Raw genomic sequence first — 20,761 nt, 5'->3', positions numbered from 1 at the left:
TTAGGTATTTTTATTTTCAGTAACGAGTTAAATATATGTAAGAGTAAAGTAGTAGTAAGTTTAAAGTTTATTAGAGATTACCTTTAGGAATATTCACCCTAATTATGTAAGGGACTCACGCTGAATAAAAAAATAACAATCAGAACATAACTGATTTTGTCATCTATTTAATAAAAGCGCTCAAGTAGGGTCCACGAGATTCTGGTCTAGATAACTACTATTCCCCAGAATATAAGTTGGCAAACCGTACCCATAGAAACTTCAAAGGTAAGATTCTTAAAGCCTTATTCCGTAAAAAAACTATTGCCTAACAAGCTCCGAAGATACTAAATAATGGATTGATACCAAAGACATAATTGTTTTCAAACAATTTGGACTTTGGGTGTAAGTAAGGAGGCGGGCGCCGCAGCCAGGCGGTCGGGGAGCACAAGGCGCGAAGTAAGCGAGTGCGCCTTATCGAGTCTATATAACCAGTGTCTGAGTGCGCGCGCGCACACTCGCTCACGCCTCTCACCCGCCGCACGATCGATTTTCCGCCCTTTGTGATTTCCACCGGCGCGTGAACTACGCGAGTTAGGTTAGTGCATTTTCACATATCAGTTTTATATCACTGGAATATAGAGCAAAGGTTTGCAACACTGTGCCGAACTGTGATGTGTTTGTGTATTGTGAATATACTTGCGTAAAAATATTTTTCGGTTTCAAGTTAAAGTAGTTTTTATTTTCTAACGTTGATATTTTGGTGATAGTGGTAAAGATTTTAATTTACATTTATAGTTATGTTACACAAAAACGTCTTTAGTGTTCCAATATTTCTCAAACTTAAAAGATCGGTGGAAACGATCAACCCTTAACTCAATATTACAACAAAAAGAAAATGTGGATGTACATTGTACGCGTAAAAAAATATTCTTATAAAATAAATTTGTGTACATAGTAGACTATCTTTATAGTCTCTACATATTATTTATGTTAACTAATGATTGATGGGATTGATAAAAAAGTCTTGTTTTTTTAAATAAACGGTATCCTAAGACAAAATACTTGTAGCTAGTTAATTTCTCTAATAAACTTAAATATCTTACTATAATTGAAATAGTCGGCAATTTAATTAATTTTTAATTAAATAAATAAATTATATCCGAATCATGCTTCAGTAAAAAATATAAATTGCGCTTATTGTTTTGTTGTTTATCGTCCTATTTTTAAACATAAAATCGTGTCGTGTTGTCGAAAGTGTCGTTACAATATTTATGGTATTGACATCACTTAATTGCGTAACGACGACACCTAGACTTATAGGTAGACAATTAATTATAGTTTTATATAAAGTAAGCGTTTTATATAGAACAACAACAACGCCTCGTGTCGAGTTGATTGAACTGCAGATAAAGCTGCACACTAGATAAATAGCAACCGTTCAGCTCTTCACTGAAGGTGCTTTGTACCCTCAATAGCTTTTCTAGTGGCTGAATACTCATGATGTCATTATAAATACTTCACTTTTATTAAAGTAGTGAGACAGTACTTACCTTAGGTTGTGTTTGAAATATTATGTCAATAATTGCTGATTTTTAAGGAGTTTGCGTATAAAAGTTTTTGGGTTTTGCAAATATCACCTACTACGGTTTTTGTATATCATTAAGGTTAACGTATTCAATTTAAAAGAGGCAAATTTTTTTAGTCGTTGTTGTAGAAAACATAAACAACAATTATTAATTTGCAAGAATCAACTAGTGTTACATAAATAAATTACAAGTTGCTACATATCACCTGAATTAAAACTTATTAGCGTCTATATTATAGCTTGGCGGGTCATTTTGGCAACCGCTGTAGTGACCGATAAAATTTGTGCAATCGATCTCCAACGTAACGATGTGTTTAACGTAGAGTCGGCGACACGTGCGCCGGCGCATCGTGCTCGGAATCCACAACAAGTCCTTGCCTTGCGGCCAGTGTCATGTCAACTCGCTTCACTAGCCATACACGACACTCATTGAGAATAAATAAGTCTACGACAGGTTTTATCTCGCTGATTAACTTATTATTCCAAAGGGGTAGAGGTATTTCGTGATTACGGTATGCTTGGAGGAATTTCAAAATTAGATGGATAGGTTTTATTATATCTAAACAGTTAAAATAGTCGGTATTCTTTCACAGATTCAAGATGAGTTCAAGCGAATTCAGGTTAGAGCGTAGCCTGGAGTTATCGCCAGAGACAAAAGAGATAGCTGAAAAGGAATTGAGAGAGACGCCAGAGAGAGTGAGAGAGGCCCTCGAGAGGCTGAGAGAACTGCTGAAGGAGAACAAGGATCTATGCTTCGGAGATGACGATGAGCTGCTCACAATATTCTTGCGACCCTGCAAGTGGTACCCGGAAAGCGCGATCGCACTTGTAAGTGATCTTTTATTATTGCTAATTCATTATACTTCAATATAGGCATAACAATTCCATAATTAAATCAGTAATGATTACTTCGGATAAAATACGAGTCAAAAAGTAACGAAATTTTGATTCAATCTTTAATCGCAAAAGAAATTTACTTACATTAAAGAGTTCCTACCGCATCGAAATCTTATATGTACTAAAATCTAGTACTTACCTGTCTTCCTAATTCCTTCTTGTTGAAACTATTTTTCGCATTATTACAAGAATTTTCTTGCTTGCATTGAGAATCTGTATGTTATACACTCTACAGCAATTACTTTATTTTTAGGTAAGTAGCACTTGTTCTAACCACCAAGTTTTAATTTCGTAGGATGTCTGTTTTTACCTTATGTGAACAATTAATAAAGTACATTACCTAATGCACTCGCAATCTAACACCCATAAAAACATAAGAAAACTAGTTTTCTATGTTTCATTAATGTGAAATAAACATGAGCTAGTGTTTGGTTAACGATCTTTAATAGCAGCAATCGAACGAACGATATGAAAATTCATCAGTTAAAATCAAAGAGTTTTAAATTTAGTTATTATAGAGTGAGAGTTACATTGGAATGTTATTAATAAAAGACACAAATTAAATATAAAAAATATATTGACGTATCGGGAGGATATCCTTGATAAACAAATATTGCCGCGACTGTGAGATAGTCACATATGAAGCCGTATGTTTAGACAATGTTAAGAGCGGCCATTCAGCCAAGGTTCGAGCCACATCATTTCTTAAATAGTGCCCATTCAATAGAGTGCTCATTATGCCCTTTACGGCCCTCTATATCATTTCATAATGTTAGTTAAGTAATAAAGCAATATTGTCTGCCTCCAGGCTATGTACGGTTTTATTACGTAAATACTTTATGATAAATTGACTATTTCCTATAGAAAAAATATACTTTGGCGGCATTCTAGACAATTATTTTGATAATTTGAACAAAAACTCGCTATTAAAAATATTTAATCTGAAAATTACAAAATAAGTAGTAAATATGTAGAGCTCAATGGGCAGCTACTCATTCAGCTCTACCCTGTACCTACAGGTACAAGTTTGTCCAAACTTTTAATGAAAATGTAGGGTAACTGAATTGGTATGTTATAACTAACTAATAAAAGCAGTAAGTGAACGATTAGAACAGTCGATATCTTTAACAAACATATGAGTGAACCTAAGCAGGTCATATTGTTACAGCCTACTAAATTTGCGTAACTGCCAACTACATAATGTGGCGATGTTTGGCAACACTTCAATTACGAGCGGTTAACGACTGATTTCGTTGGACTTGTCCTAGACCCCGGTTATTATACCGATTTATACCAAGGATAATAAACTGTGATTATAATCTACTTAGACGCTTTGATGTTGGCCCATCTTTAATATAATCTTAATAAGGTGCACTTATGACCGCTTTGTTCTAGAATTTGATCTCGTTAATGCAAGGGTAGATAGCGTTAAGTATGTTATGGTCAAATATTACTTAGCCATGGTTATTTATAATTATATTTGAAGGGCGCAATGCATCGACCTAGTCATGAAACGTTAATTAGAACCCTGTTCACCGAAGTCGAACAACTATTGTTCATACATTTCATACAATCCTAGCACACGCATTTTTAGAAATGTAGGAATTTATTCTTGAAAATGCAGGAACAATTAATAGATCCAACAATAGAATATGACACATTTTCTTATCAATTTGATTTAACATATTTTAAAAGTTTTACTAGTTTTCATTTAGCACATTAATATTAATACACTTAAGTTTCCATTCAAAATACCGATTTAGGTAGTTAAAAAAAACTCATTAATAAGGTTGTAATAATTTCAAATTATCGCACACTTACTCAACGTCAATTCATAATATACATTTGTAAATATATATTCAAAACGTATTGCAATAATGGATGATGTAATAATGGAATTTCTTTTCGTTTGTTAGAATCATAGAGGAACAAGAAATTACCGTTCGGGTCTATTTATATAAATAAATTAACGATATCATTATATCCATTTATTTCTATGTGTTAAGAGTAAATATAAACAGCTACTTTGTAAACTGCGATTACATAAGTTAGACGATGTTATATTGCCGACACTTAGAACACGTTATACAATCGTAAATTAAAGGTCGATAACCAATGCTTGGTTGTTTGTTCTTTATGGACATTTGTTTCATTGTAATAATTCTTTCTATTATGTACACGAGATGTTATTAACACTTCAATAGCTCAAAGTCGACGTGACTCACTTATTCCGATTAAGTCATCTGAGCCTCCGTTATACTAGATGAAGTTCTAGAATGCCAACATATTCTTAATCCTACACTTCTACTACAATTATGAACTGTGCGAGAATTGATAGATGTCTTTTAGTTTTTCACACATTTTTTTCGATGGATCAATATAATGTAGTTTATTACTTGGAATAACCCCAAGGCACTTTCATCCCGGGAACTCTTAAATGAAACCTCAAATACCAATTTCTATTTTTAGTTCTAAAATCAACAATTTACGGAAGTCATAACATCGATATCTCATAGTTATCTGTTGCTTGTTATACTGAAACAATTAGTTCTGTTTGTAAACACAACATAGGAATATGCCAGTTTGTCGGTAAGAGCGAGATAAACCAGAGACCCAATGTCAAAGGGCAATATTTATCGGCGCGAGATAGTGCTATCTATATAACATAACCGGTCGTTGTAAATTAGAAATGTTTGCCCATCGTATCTCGTTAAAGAGGTTCCAGTGACACGGATTTACATGTAAATTAGCTAATTTATTTGTATGCTGTAACCGATGCAGTAATATTAGACAATGGCTCATGTTTTGTAAATGTCGCTTTGTGTCCGTCATGTTTATTTGCTAAGAAAGCGGATCGATATTTTGATAATCATGTTATAATATGAAACCTAAAACACTTTTGAGCTTTCTCTACCTGTTTTAGTAATATATAGTCTAAAGCAGCTTCAAAAGCCAGCTAGGCATCAAATATAAAACGCCATTAATGTTCCAAAACAAAATTCAGCATCAGTATGGCGTTCTAATGATTAAACAGATATTTTTTACATCAATCAGCGATCTATAATATTTTAGCAAATATTTGGCAGCTAAGTCCTTAGTTCATAAATTATCGACTGTTTGCAATTAGTTTTTAACTACTGAACCTTCGGATAGTTTACGTGCGAATACGGATAAATATTGACTCAGTTCAATGTCAACAACTATTATAAAATTAACACATCTATGTGCAACACTATTTATTGCATCGACTATTTGTACTACTAATCACTCACTAGAATATAATTTGCTTCGATCACGAAACATTAAAAGGCTAAAACATTTAGAACTAGAGACATGGTTGACCTGTAACGAGCAAATATTTGCGGTCTATCATGATACTGGTATATTCAGCTTTTGTTTAATTAACCTAACCTATATAGTTGAAATATTATTAAATTCTACGCAAATTTAGAAAACTAAAACACGCATATTATCTGTTATAGTTGAAAACTATATTTCAGCGGTGTATTATCGTAATGTTGCGTATATTATGAATTATGAAGTGTATAATCGTTGGCGCACCGGTGGTCGGCGGCGGTGCGGGCCGCGTTCGTATTTGTTTATAAAACAACGCGTGTAGTTGCATGTCTCACACGGAAGATTTGCAATAGACCAGTTATACTGTGCCGTAAACGTCGGGGAAAACTGCCAGCCAAGGTTTCTACTACAATTTGTGTACGATACAGAATTTACTTCGCGAGAAATTGTAACTAACCCAGATTTTGACAGTTTTGGTTTCCTTATCTTGCTGCATCATAGAAACTAGCTGACTTGTACCTAGTATTTGTGCGACATACATGCTAATATTGAAATGAATGTGACATTTGTTTTGGCGACATGTTGGTAATACTAAAAACTTCCTTCATCAACGAAGGCGCGGAACAAAAGATGAATGTCAAAGCAGTTTACGATCATTTTCCTGAACAAAATGCAATTCAAATAGTATCGAAGGCATTGAATTAATCCGGTGAACTTATTACCTAGTTTAAAACAATGTGGAGATATGTCGTCTAGTAATTTCAACAAAAGCCTTGAGTTAGTGACGATAATGTTTAGTAATTGTTCAAAGGGCGCGTTCATGATCCGATTGATGAAATAGTGTGTGATGCGCGGGCGCAGCGTTGCTGTTATCAGTCGCTTCGACCCGGATACACATGAGCGACGACACCCTGCACTTGTCGATAATAACATGCATGTTTTTAACTGTACGTTTCCATCCATGTAGGTATTTTTCTTTATAGAATTTGAGTACAAAGATATTTTTTTTCAATAGCTAACATCTTACTTGGAAATTAATTGGAGTGTAGTGTGAGTTTTGGAATGAAATTCGCCCAAATTAATTGCTTTTAAATTTCAATTAACATATTATATAACTAATGAAGTTGTTATTTACTGTTAATCTACTTAATAATTTACTAAACACTAACACAAAGGAAAAGCATTTCAGTTTTAAAAAAATCTATTTACGTCACTGACCTTTAACCAATAAATTTTAATTCAAAACATTGCGTAAAATACTTGTTTATATGGCATTGCATTCTACTTGTACGATAAAACATTATAAATAGAATCCGTTTTCGTTTTATAATATTTTATTTAGGTACCTATCTAATAATCTTGATTTTAATAGGTAATTATTTAGTTTATTATCTGATTTAGCAACTTCTTATCCTGAATTCCACTCATTGGTGTTATTACGACTTTTCAGCAGTTTTAAATTTTTTCTTGTTAGAATAAGTGACTAATATTAAAGTGTTTTGTCTATAAAAATGTCCTCATAATTATTTTACTCGATAGTTTATGGATTTCAAGATTTATTGATTACATTGAAAGTTTTAGTTAGTGACGAGTTATATTTTAACAAATATTAGTATTTTACTCATTGATCTGTTCTTCATTTGATCTAACAATGTCGTAATTGTTCTTAACTAAGATAAGAAACTGTTTGCGAGTTAGATACTTATGTTTATTTCCATTCGTAATCTTGTTTGTTGATGCAGTCATATATTGCCCCCCACACTGTTACATACATTTATAATGCTGTTTATATTATTGTCTAGTATCAGGGAAATATTATCTTCCTTATTTTATCTCAGTCTGTCGAGTAGTTTTCATAATCTTGAGTTTAACAACAGTATTTTTGCTACATGCAAGTTTGCGTGTTCATAATTCTCTGTATGCATATGATCGTGTGGTTGGATTACTTTTGTTTTTTTTATATAAACCCTCGGGTTATATCCGAAGATGTTGGCAGAGATTACAAATATACCTTTGTTTTGCTGTTTTTCAACATATTTTTTCTGTGTAATAGAACTTACTTACTAAACATTATTGTCGCTATCGTAATACTGCCATATTCAGTAGAAATTGTCAACAGATCGGTCAACGATAACAGTCGAACATAGAGTCAGTTCTAACCGAAATAAAACAGCAATACACAAATAAAACTGAATGAATAATGTTTTATCTGGTGGTAAGTGATAATGGTTGACCACAGATCAGTGGATCGAGTGACAGCGGCTGTGACAACACTCGGCCGACTCATCCCACTGTTACACTCTAGATAACCTTTATCCTGTAAATAGCTCGCGTTTACGTCAACGACCATGTTTAACTAGATAATTCATTTCAATTTTAAATATACATATAACCAAAATAAAATAAAAACAATGCTAAACTATATCTATCCCAAAATCTTTCCATTTTTACTACAGGTTAAAATTTCTTTCTTATTTAATGAATTTATTTCCTTTAAGCAAAGTTTTCGCAGTGAACATTCATATAAAGATGTATGTAACGCTACTGCTTAGGGACTCTACCACGAAAGGTATCGAATCCCACGACTGAACTGTCTCATATAACACTCGTGTACCACATATTCAAATTAATTGAATGATAGATGTGACAAGTGATGAAGTGATATATGCGGTATTAAGTTGCATTTGTTACACCGCCACTTGACTGGGTCAACCTTAGGGCTACAATATATTCTACTATGCTACAATATAATATATGTAGTATTCATCGTACAGTCTTTTGTGTATTATTTGTCTCGTATTTGTTACCTGTCTCTGTGAATAGACTAAATATAGATTTTTAAGTCTAGAGTTTTCAAGAAACTGTTCCGTATAGGAAAATGTATTTCAGTACATATGTATTCAAACTACAGGTAGAGAAATATCGTCGAAGATATCTTAATTGGCAATGATGTTGTTAATGCAATTTTCGCATGTGTATTCTTTTTTAAAGACCATTGTAACGAGGTGTGTTACAGCTATTAAAAGTTCTTTGTTAAGTTGACATGAACGTAAGAATTGCATAAGATTGTACAGTGCAAGTAAAGCAACTGAGCAATTAGTCGTTATTAAATATAATAACAGATGAGATTAGGCAAGCCGACGGCTATGGAATGGTGAGCTTGTACTAAGTACGTGCTAGCACATTTGCAATCACTCTTTAACTGGCCAGTTGCTCACTTGAGCAATCAATCATAGTTTGACGATCTTTATGGTCTTTGTTTTTGTTTTCATATTATTTTTAAATGGCGAATATACATATATAAAACCTACAGATTTATACTTCAGCATCGATTAGGCAACGCTTTGGAAATCCTACAGAGGTTTCAAAAGTAGTTTGCCATGAACCAGTCAAATATTGTTTAACAAAATGAGTGCAATTTTGAATACAAACCCCAAACGTTAAAAATCGCGTGCGTGTCCAAATCATATGATTACAGACAATTTTCTCAGAATACAATAAACATAAGTTATTCTTAAGGGTAACTGGTCTGACGTAGTTGATAGATGTAGTTATGTGTAGAGATAGTTGTGATCGTACAACATTGTACAAGAACGTGTTGGGGACGTTAATTAGTAAGTTTTGTATGTGCGGCAGGTTTGTTCTGTCCTATTCATCACCGCGTTACGTGATTTACATTAATATCACCTAAGGTTAATGCGTACTTAACTACTTAGTGAAAAACTGCCAACTCTATTACGATTAACAAATTGCTCATGCTTGTTTTCATCATTTATGGTTAGTAATATACCTAATGCCATAATAACGAAACTAACAAGGAAACGATTCCATTGTGTTTTGCACAGATAATGTAAACTAATCGATTATTATGATAACAAGTCGAGATTGCAAGAATCAAGTGAAATTGTAAATATTTTTGTTTTCATCCATATTATGTGTTATATTATTTTGCAATACGCAGCTGTGAAACACGCTTCTTTAATGCTAATGTTGTTGCGATTTTGAAATAATTTTGCATACCATTTTAAATATTTTTCAGAACTACTATTTCTAGTGTCCTTAAAGTCTTCGTGGTCTAGTTACGTGTGAACTAACAATAATTATTTTTTTGTTTCACTTCTTGCTACTGCAAAGTTTGGTGGTCAAACGAAATACTTTAAACTTTGTTTCTAAGATAATAACTGGTATTAAAGACTCGAAACTGGTTTGACAAAATTACTAAGTCCAGACAGACAGACTGGCAAATTACACTTACATGACACTACAGTCTATAATTATATCGTTAAATATTTTCTCTTCGAAACTAAAGTCACGGTTTCTAGCAGAAAGTAGCTTACAAGGTAACTTTTGCATAGATTAATAATAAGTTTACTGCGTGGAAAACTTGCACTACGAGATATATCCTGCCGTGGAAGTGTATATCTCGAAGTCAATATTGATTTTAACTTAATTGCACTAACTGATATTTCTTGCAGTTAAAATTTATAAGCGACGACGTTTTTTTAAGATTACTTTCAAAAATCACGTGATTCTCTGTTTTTTGGGATTTCTGTGTAGGGTCTATAGAGATGTATCTTACTTTTAGATATAATACTTAAAAAATATATAAATAACAATATTGTTTATAGCGTAGCAGCCTTCACACAGATAGTTTATATGGTCGTTTGGTTGCAGATGCGTCGCATAGCTGAATTCAAACGTGACAACGCATCTCTGCTCGACGGCCTGTTGCCTGAGGACGAGAAAGATGCGTTCCTAGACCACAAGGTCGTCAATGTTATGAAGGGCCGTGACCACAAGGGCAGAAGGGTTCTCATAGTTAGCGTTGGAGGTAAGTAATTGTTTTTTAAAAATAGCTTACGACATTGAAGTGAACATTAAACATAGAGATTAAAGATATGACTTAATGTTCTGTTTTAAATAAGGGCTATCTTAATGCTTCGTTTTAATATCTTTATTTGTAGAATAATTTTAATCTTTGGGGGATAATGTACGGGAAATCTACTAAAACATTAAAGTCCGAGGATGGAAATTTTTTTTTCTCTCTTACGTTAAGTATGATCATTGTCTGGTACGGAATATTTATTCAATCGAGAATCTTTTGAGGCGTTCTAGAAATCAAAACGGGATTCGACTTTGTTAAAGATCAGTGATTTATCAAAATATAATCTATCATGCTGTGACCGTCCCTAAAACGTGTGCATCTACGTACATATCCCTCACAATAACAATGGAGATAAATCGTTATGATTAGTCCTTATCTGTCTGTTTCTTGTTGCCTATATAGAGATCACTTTCTATTTTTGTCAAACACGATATGAATTCTTTTACGAAATCTGACATACTTACGAAAACAAAAAAGTTGTCATAATGTTTCCTGTTTATGTACTCATTGTTCTATCAGCTACATAGATGATGTCGTAGTGATTGATTTTTGTTTTGTTTATATCCGGGATGAATACCCGGGTTTTGAGTATATTTCGCGGTAGTTTATCTATTCAAACTGTCATTTTTATATGAGCTTAAACGCTATTGTATAGATAAACTATCTCAGAAACCAGGGGTTAGTAAGTTAGTCTTTAGTTTTGATTTCCTTATTTGTCATTGTAAACATACATATTTGTTGTTGTTTCTTAATGTTCTATTTTTCTGACTTAAGTCCGGCTTCTTCTGAATTATGCGCTGATGTGTCTACTAAATATTCATTAAAGCTTTATTTATTTAACGCGCAGTTATTTATATTTTTATGACATTGCATTTATGTCTTTTACTTGTAATGTTTATATGAAATTAGTGCGCTTTGTTCTACAATAACAAACGGTGTTCTCTTTTCTTAGGATCCTGGGACCCCAAGAAGGTGACTGCTGACCAACTATTCAGACTGTTCTATCTGATCCACGAGGCGGCCATGTTGGAACCTGAGTCACAAGTCAGAGGCACTGTCGTCCTGATGGACTTCCACAACATGGGATGGTCACAGGTCAGTACATGTTAGCTGTAAAAGATCTTATGAAGATTTCACTGAAATGATTTGACTTTAAATGACTGACATTGAGATTATCAAGAATTATTTATCAAGTCACTTTATAGTTTGAATAATGTCTATTTTCACCTTCATAGAATTTTCATGAATAAAGAAAACTATTAAGTAAGTATAGTCACGTATTTTCCTCACAATAATTAAAGTGTCAAGTGGCATGTTATTCAAAAGCGGTACAAAGTCCAAGAAAATGTTAATTTATTGTCAATACAATTCGACAAATATTAATGACTTACTTTTATTTACAAACGAACAGTACGTTGTATTTTTCTTTATAATGGCGCGCAGTTGTGTGTAGTTTCAATTGGCCGGGTGTGTACATGTTTTGCTTTCGTAAATGCCAGTATTGCGTTGTAACAAATTAAAGTGTAACTGATCTTGTATCGTCCGTCCATCTTTCGAGTCCACGTCAAATGCATTCGCCGGCTGCCGAGTACTGACGAAATATTATATATGTTGTTATCCGTGCCAACAGAATTGTCATGGCGTCATAATAATCTAGTAATATATTTACTAAAACTCGTTTGTACAATAATAGGAACATATGCAAATGTCGCTGACTCGTGCTGTTATTGTTATAAAGTTCATTGCGGTTTGCACAAGTGTTTTGGCACAGAACTATCCCTTGTTTTTTCAGGAAATACAATCCAACACGTTGTTGCGTTTTTATATATGTGTAAGTTTTCGTAACGCTCCTGCATTGTTTCACATTATTTGGGTAAAGTTCAAGTTTCGTCGAGCGTAAACTCGCAACGGACAATTTCATTATGTCCATTGTTGGAATAATTTTGGCTCGTGTCCAACATACTGATTATATTGTACAACCGATGTAATATGTTTGTAGTTACATTCAAAGTCTGCTTTAGGGCAATAAATAAATAGCTATACCTTGTTGATAAGAGTGTTGAACGTGGGGGGATCACTTTCACTGCGCGTGTGCATCACGAATGTTGATTTGAATATCGTAACGAAGTGACAGCGATTGCTGTCACACGCTGGTTGTGACTTCACTACAATATGATTTTGTTGATCCTTTTTATTTGATATCGTATTTTATTTACTTACAGCTCTTGAACGATAAGAGGGCGAATATCTATGCCAAATAAATATTATTGGCACTCGTTTAGATAAATAATTTGTATGGAACTTTATGTGAAGGTTACACTGGCTAACCTTCTATATAATATAAATAATATGTATCGCCTCTTTCGATTAAATCAAAGTTATTCACACAGGGCGGCATGACTCATCAAGTCCCTTAAACAAAGTGTAGGTACTAGCTCAAAGTACAATAACACAATGTGCATGTTTCAGTATGTAACGAACAAAGAAAATGTTCTTAGCGTGCCGTCGCTCTTTACATTGTTTGGTTTATCTTTGTTTAATGCGTAGTTACAAAATACTGTACGCATTTATACATTCTATATATCGTATAATTATTTGTTCGGGTCGCAACACAACCTTGTGCTCATAAAAAATCTAAGGATTTATTTACATTACAATTTAGTAGCGTATAATTTGATCTCGGTATTTACGGTTTCGACTTAAGACTATGTTGCAATTCTCTCGATAAACGTGTGTTTGAAAATATACTAATGATAAATTTAAACGACAAACAGGCAGTCAAGTACCCTAGGAAAACAGTACGGCTATTAACGACCGATTGACATATATATTGCGTAACATACCTGGATCTATAATACATATGTATATGTACAGTCTACACTTGGTGTATTTATATTCGTTTCAAGCAATATTTAAATACCATTCCACGATACATGTGTCGTGTTCAAATTGACGTAGTATCGGTAGTATTTATTTTAAAAATAAACAAAACATATATTATTAGGATTACATAGATTAAGTAAATGGATCGCAGCTCTCACTGTACACAATGAACAGGATCTTGCTATCAATGTACATGTATCTTATCGACTTAAAAGATACCCTACAATACTCATTGTGTAAGTACATTAATCTGTTATTGATTATATCGTGATAGTTGGGTTTTGTAGATATATTATACCCCACGTCCGGGTGTTGTCACTAAGCTAACATACAGTACTTAAGGATGGGTCATAATCAACATAATTTGCATTTTTGTTTTAAATTACAAACTGAAGACGATGAAAATAACTAAAACATGTTATTTTTTTAAGTACTGCTTTTGTTTATGGCCCTAAGTTAGAAGGTCTTTTGCAAATGACTAATAAACGACCTCTTCCTTCCGCTAACGTATTCAAATTCTGATAGTGAGGAAGCACACTTCCAATATGCACTTATTGCCTTTACAAGTCTCATCACGCCCTCACAAAAGGTCAAAGCCGGTACTCCCGGCCATCGTCTGCCTTATATTAGGATCTGCGAAATGAGTGCGTTTCGCCTGCCAATCACGTACCATGTGTCATGATTGTGAGAACATATTGATATCATTAAAAGCGTGTGAAGTGGTACGTGTACTACCGCGTTCTTTATCTGTGCCTGATTGTTTGGGTCAGGTACAGCGAAAGATTATTACTAACTCATGAGGATGAACCTTATTCGTTATCAGTTCTTTGTTCCGCCTGTCAACACGGATGTGGAACACGCTAAGTGATAATGTTGATGATATAAAGCTTGTTTCAAATACTTTTCTAATACAGCATAATATATTTACGTGTACGGACACGTGCACTAATAGCCGCGATATTATTCAAAACAATGGTCAAGTGTTCATTAGTAAAACGGAGCTAATTCATACAAGTATGTATGAGTACTAAATCATGTGAGAATCGTAACGAATTCATCATCATCGATTAATAATCCACTGGGAAATTGGTTCAGGGTTCGTTCTCAAGGGGCGTCACGTTCGAGGCCTTTAATTAGAAGATACTCTTTGTTGGTTTTAAAAGCAAATAATATGGAAATTTATTAGTAATTTCAATTGTATCGTTTATTTCTTGTTAACCTGCTTCCTTCAAATTTACTTAATTATTGATAGCAACATTTTTATATTGATAAAGGTTGAAACAAGTTCATATTAGGGAAACCTACAGGTGCCCTCTACGATATTTTTGTTGTAAAATAACTTAGCGAACGTAATTAAGTAAGCCCGCTCTACATAGCGAATATTGCGACAACTGCAGCGGAAATTGAGCAAGAGAAACTGTTAACTGGTCGGAGATTATAATGGAAGACTTTAACGCTACATTACGATTTACAATCTAATAAGTAAATATAGACACATACGACCATTTAATTCGAAACAGTATTACTTTAAAATAACCAGTTGACACAAAAAACTACACATAGTTATATGGATGTATTTATAACCAGACTCAGATGTACATTATATTATGTTGATACCGACTGGGCGGGAATCGAACCCACGCCACGCGATGAATTGCTGTCAGTGACTTTACTATAAGTCCAAACGTAAACTCATCTTTGAACATGGAGACCAATATTTTATTCAAACATCCTGTAGTTTGTAAAGGAAATTGGTTTTCCTTTACGTTAAGGACGAGGGCAAACATGTTAAGTAAACAGCTGATATTGTTACAGTTGTTTGATCCTTAGGAGTTTTGCCTCGACCTCCGCGGTCCTCGGTCACTAGTGGTCACAAGTGGTTAGTACTACAGTAGTCGTCAGCCGTCAGCGGCCGCAACTAGGTCGTGATGTATCTAGACTATCTAGTAGGATGGCCGTGTGATTATGTAACAATTAATACTGGTTTAACTGTAGGTAAAGTAGGATATTTAGTACTTACATACATACAAACATAATATTATAGCCTTTTTCCCATTGGGGTAGGCGAAGTCCAAGGGATTTTCCGACAAAAAAGGGGTAGTCGGAGAGCAGAGAAATATAGTAGAAAAATTAAAGTAAAGTATGCAATATAGAACTTATAAAAATAAAACGTGTAGGTCGCCCATCTTTTAGTTTGCGAATTGTGATTTTTGTATCTATAAGTAGAGCATAGGATTAACGATATAGTAAGAATTTTAAGTAAGCGTGGGATTACAGTAGCTAAATCCATGAATATAAAATGTAATAGATACTACTGGAAACCTAATACCAGGCAATAAATAATCCAAAAGCATTTGTTAAACTAGATGACTAGGTACTTAGTTTAATCATAGATAAGTAGGTGTAAAGTGGAACAAGAAATATTTGACGCTCAAAGTTAACACATACTGAAGCTTCCAGTCGTGAAGTTACCGTGAAAATATGATGTTGATGAAAGATGACTAGTTTCTTTATTATTGTTTGAAATTTTACTAAGAAATGTAGAGTTCTGTGAACAATCTAATTTTGTACTTTTAGTGGTATTAACTTAAACTATTACCATCTTATACATAAAAATATATAAATATAAAGTTATGAAAGGCTTATAAAAAGTTTTGTTTCTTTCACTCTTTAAAAGAAGAAATGCGAAATGAAAAAGATAAAATATATTATAGTAGTTTTTTAACTAAAATAGTGTGTTTATAAATAAGAGGGTAGCTCTTTAATACATGCAGAATAGGTATCACACCTATTATATCTGAAGGCGTAGGCAGTGGTGTATGAAATACTCTACTATATCAATATTCGTATTAGTTGCAGATCAGGCTACATATTGTTGGTACTAAGCAATGTAAGATAATGTTTATCTGTTAATCCTTATCCTAATGATTGAAATGTTAATAATAACGATGTTGTAGCAAACAAGAGTCGCGATAATGAGATCATAAACATTTAATAAACTAACAACACTGTCTTAGTGTTGATAAATAAGTAATGTTCAGTTAATGAAGATTATGTTTACTTCGCTCCACATCTTATAACACTCGTAGACATAACATTCTAATTAGTTCATTAAGATATAGAAATTGGCTTACTTTCGGTTTAAATTTGTTGTGTGATACAAAACTGTCTTATGTAAAAGCGCTTACGATAAATTTATGAATTATTGCAAGGTTTATAGTATCAAGAAAAGATTAGCGATTAAATAGATTATGCAAGAAACAAAGGAATTTCTCACGTGAATATTTGTGACATGCATAACCATTATCAAAATCTTTATAAATTATATTTTCTGATAAGTTACCGGTATTAAAGGATTACATTTCAAAATTAAGTAGATTACGGATTTCTAATTTTAACAATAGTTACGAAAGCTTTACCAACGACATATTATGGTGTTTGAGAGAGCAGGTACAGTTGAATAAGATACTATGGAAGACAAAAATGAAAGTTATGTTTGTGACAAAGATGAATAGTCAAAAGTACCGTAAGGAACAGAAAAGGGTATGAGAAATACATGATTAGAAATTTAACTACCTGGCTATTAAAAAGAGTTCGAATTCCTGTCAGTACCTCAAACCATCGCTACCTTTCGGCATGTTGCTAATTTCATTTATTGTAACTATGGTTCTAACTCTCGCTATCTAGCTCATGGTAGGTGACCAAAATTGATTGGAGGTATTAACTTTATTATATAAGAGTCGAATTAAAACAAAATCCTCCAATATTTTACAGTTATTTACATCTATACACGGCCTTCCTCACTAACCTTCGGTAGGTTCACAATTTAGGCGTTACCATATTGAGAACAACATAACGATAGTTGCATACATAATGTGTATCTCCGAGGTATTCTCATGGCATGTGTGGATCAGTGACCGACGTCATTCGAGCCGGAACCGGCGGCCGATGTGCTTGCCAAGGTGCAGGGCGTAGGTTATCAAATATGTTCGGTCACTCACCCAATTGTCTCGCCAACTCTCATCTAATCGTGTCGATTTCATTAGTCACTATCATTTTTTGTATGACATGGAATAGAACATGCTCTATGATTTTCCGCCATGCTTTTGATTTGTTAGTTGTATAGCTCGATTTGTATTAGCAGGCGTCTTATCAAATTTACCACATCTTTTAGATGTCAGCTTCTATTCTATGCCTACAAATACAAATCGCCTGCAAATACAAATCGAGCTATATAAATTTATTTATTTATTTATATAGCTCGATTTGTATTTGCAGGCGTCTTATCAAATTTACCACATCTTTTAGCTGTCAACTTCTATTTACATTTGGACTTGTCAAAAATTAGTATTCTTAATCAACTGCTTTGAATTCTGCAACTGTTTTTACGACTTAGGTTACTGCAGAAGTTATAAAATGCCTCCATACGAATCCCGCATTCTCTCTTTATAGTGTCAGTAGCACAATTTTTATAATGTTTTCAACTTGTCCACAGACAATGGGTCTAACGCCAGCGTTCTCGAAGCGCCTGCTCACCTTCATCCAAGACGCGATGCCACTGAGGCTGAAGGAGGTGCACTTCGTCAAACAACCCATGATCTTCAACGTAGTGTGGAATATGTTCAAGCCCTTCATCAGAGAGAAGCTTAAGAACAGAGTAAGTACAGTATTTCTCTTTTAATATATTAGTAGTAGAGTTATTGAAAAGGTGATCTTGCCGCTTCCACTGTGCCTAGAATGAAGTATTTAGTTTTTTGAAAGTGAATATGAAGTCGTGTTTATTTGATCCACTAAATAGTGGTTTTCTCATTTTGCAATTTAAACGTTCTAAAAGGCTTCAATATAATATTTCCCAGTACTTGAGATGCCTTATTTATAGAATTAAATAAAAAGTCATTATCGCATTTAAATGATAATGTTGACCTCAGAAGACCCGTATTTCGGTAATTTATTGGATTTCCATTTCATGCATTTTTAATTTAAAGACTTATTGTTGACAATGTCAATTACCTTAAGTACGGTACAGCTTACAAATCACTGCTAATTATGCCTTTGTTGTGGGACTCTGTCAATATCCTTTTAAGTGATATATTTACTTATGTTATATTTTAAGGACTCAAAACAATGTCTCTTTATTTTATTTATGACATAAATTTAACATAATGATATTTGTTACTCATCAAAGGAAACTTTCTATAGTAATCATATCAATCTTTTCATAAAGTATTTTTGTTTGTTTGCAGATCTTTTTCCACGGCTCTAAGATGTCGTCTCTGCACAAGCACATGGCGCCGAGCCACCTGCCCTCGGACTACGGCGGCGAGCTCCCCGCCATCGACTACTCCGGCGCCGAGTGGTACCCCGTCATCAACGACGTGTTGCCACACATACACAACTGGAACACATACGGTTTCACCAAGAAAGACGCGTAGACTTATAGCATTTAATACTAGCTACGGAAATCTGTGACTGCTAAACGTGATTACGTCCGCCGAAACTAACCTAATCCGTTATAAATAAACCATAACTTGATTCAAGTGATCGAAGACATCTTCTCACTTTCCCCGAATTATATCGTTACCTAATACCCTGATTATTTATTGACGACAACAACGTGTCAGCTATGTCTCTCATTGACGTAGATATTGTACTCATTCGTAACCACATTTGGCTAGTCACAGATGTTTATACTATTCTCAATGTTAATTTAAGATCTAGTATATAAGACTTTAACAAATTTGAGTACGTGTTCGTGTAGAGAATATTTGCTCATGTGAGTTCTGGCTGTAGTGTGGTGATTAGATAATTAGTTAGATAATGCCATGTGCCCGAGCACCAGTAGTATAATATTTGAGCTCTTCCATAATCAGGGTTCATTATTATATAAGTATAGATTATTACCAAATTTAGGATTAATGTAATCGATACAAATAAGACAAACTATAAAATAGGTTCAAAAAATATGTGCGTGAATGACGAACGGAGGTGTGACTCGTGTGATACCTTCTGACAAGTAATTTAAGGATCTTATTATTAAAAAGTTCCCTGGATAATACAGGTTGCCGATTAGGAATATAATAGTATTTTCAACTATCTGATCATTGAATAAAATAAGTACTGATGTTAGGTTTTATAATTAGTGGAACGAATCATCAGGACTTTTTTAGTTTAGTGATCAAATGCCTTTTTACTGACTGGTATGTTTGAGTTATCATAAGATATTATTGTATTATAACTTCATGGATGTGAGCTGATTTCATGACATAATACTATACTTACTACATTTTGTATGTAACATTTTCTTATTTATGTTATTTGAATGTATTTCAATAGATTGTGTCCGATATCTCGTGTGTCGGTACAATGGCTGTGAAAGTGAAGTGTTGCCAGCTCTACCAGTTGATCACCAAATGTAACTTTAGGTCTTTTGTATTTTATTTCGGCGTATTATTTAAGAAATTTGTGGGCCAAATTCATATAAGTGTTTAAGAATTTATATTAATTTCATCCTAGACATCGATTTTATGTATATTGAAGTGTGCAAATAATGTAAAATATTACGTTTTTTTAATACATATTGTTGGATGTATAGATTCATTATATTATATTATAGAAGTGTATTTTGACATGTTTATTGTGATCAAGTAACAATGACTTCTGCTGTGATGCCAAATGTGCCTTTAGGAGACGCATTCCAATCATTATTTTTGTATTGTTTTTATAGATATGTAGTAATGTTATTGTACGAACGACAATTATACCTGAATTGCTCAATGTATACATATGTTTGACAGAACTACTAAAGTTCTTTTGTTTGAATTGAAATAGGTATTAATATAAATAAAGAAATTAAAAATAATTTAGTTATTTTAATATTTTATCCTGCCCCTTAAATTCGTGATACATCACATGTATATTATTATTATTAAGTCCTACTCAAACATATTTGAGATACAGAGCTCAACCGATGACAAAGACAACCAGACGTTCAGATGGGATATGTTTAAATATTATTCCAATTGCACTCTTGTCAACATATCGGATATACAACCGATACACATGTGATATTTATTATTATTTTTTTGCACCACTTTACATAGATTTACAAAGTATTCAAAAACAAACTTAAGTAAACAAACACTAAGCAATAATTGTGCGGCTGGTACTTAAAAAAGGAAGACCTACACTTTGAGCACCAGATAATAATTTAGAAATAATAAATGCATTTGATA

The 20,761-nt window shown here is 33.5% G+C and overlaps 1 protein-coding gene across 2 annotated transcripts; it reads left to right on the top strand.

Annotated features, from left to right (window-relative positions):
- Positions 1 to 427: 427 nt before the first annotated feature.
- On the top strand, positions 428 to 20,388 carry LOC142987616 (clavesin-1). 2 transcript variants are annotated; one of them, XM_076136500.1, is made up of 6 exons: positions 428 to 577; positions 2,161 to 2,395; positions 10,436 to 10,592; positions 11,599 to 11,741; positions 18,025 to 18,186; positions 18,773 to 20,388. In XM_076136500.1, the coding sequence occupies exons 2-6, from the start codon at positions 2,168 to 2,170 to the stop codon at positions 18,959 to 18,961; spliced, it is 879 nt and encodes a 292-aa protein (XP_075992615.1). In that variant the 5' UTR covers positions 428 to 577; positions 2,161 to 2,167; the 3' UTR covers positions 18,962 to 20,388. The 2 variants fall into 2 exon arrangements, with proteins under 2 accessions (XP_075992615.1, XP_075992616.1); XM_076136501.1 differs by lacking the exon at positions 428 to 577 and adding an exon at positions 616 to 751.
- The last annotated feature ends 373 nt before the right edge of the window (positions 20,389 to 20,761 follow it).

Source organism: Anticarsia gemmatalis, chromosome 3 (assembly GCF_050436995.1).
Source record: "Anticarsia gemmatalis isolate Benzon Research Colony breed Stoneville strain chromosome 3, ilAntGemm2 primary, whole genome shotgun sequence".
Lineage (NCBI taxonomy): Eukaryota > Metazoa > Arthropoda > Insecta > Lepidoptera > Erebidae > Anticarsia > Anticarsia gemmatalis.
Note: the sequence above shows the minus strand (reverse complement) of the source record. Positions and strands in the feature narration are given on the sequence as shown.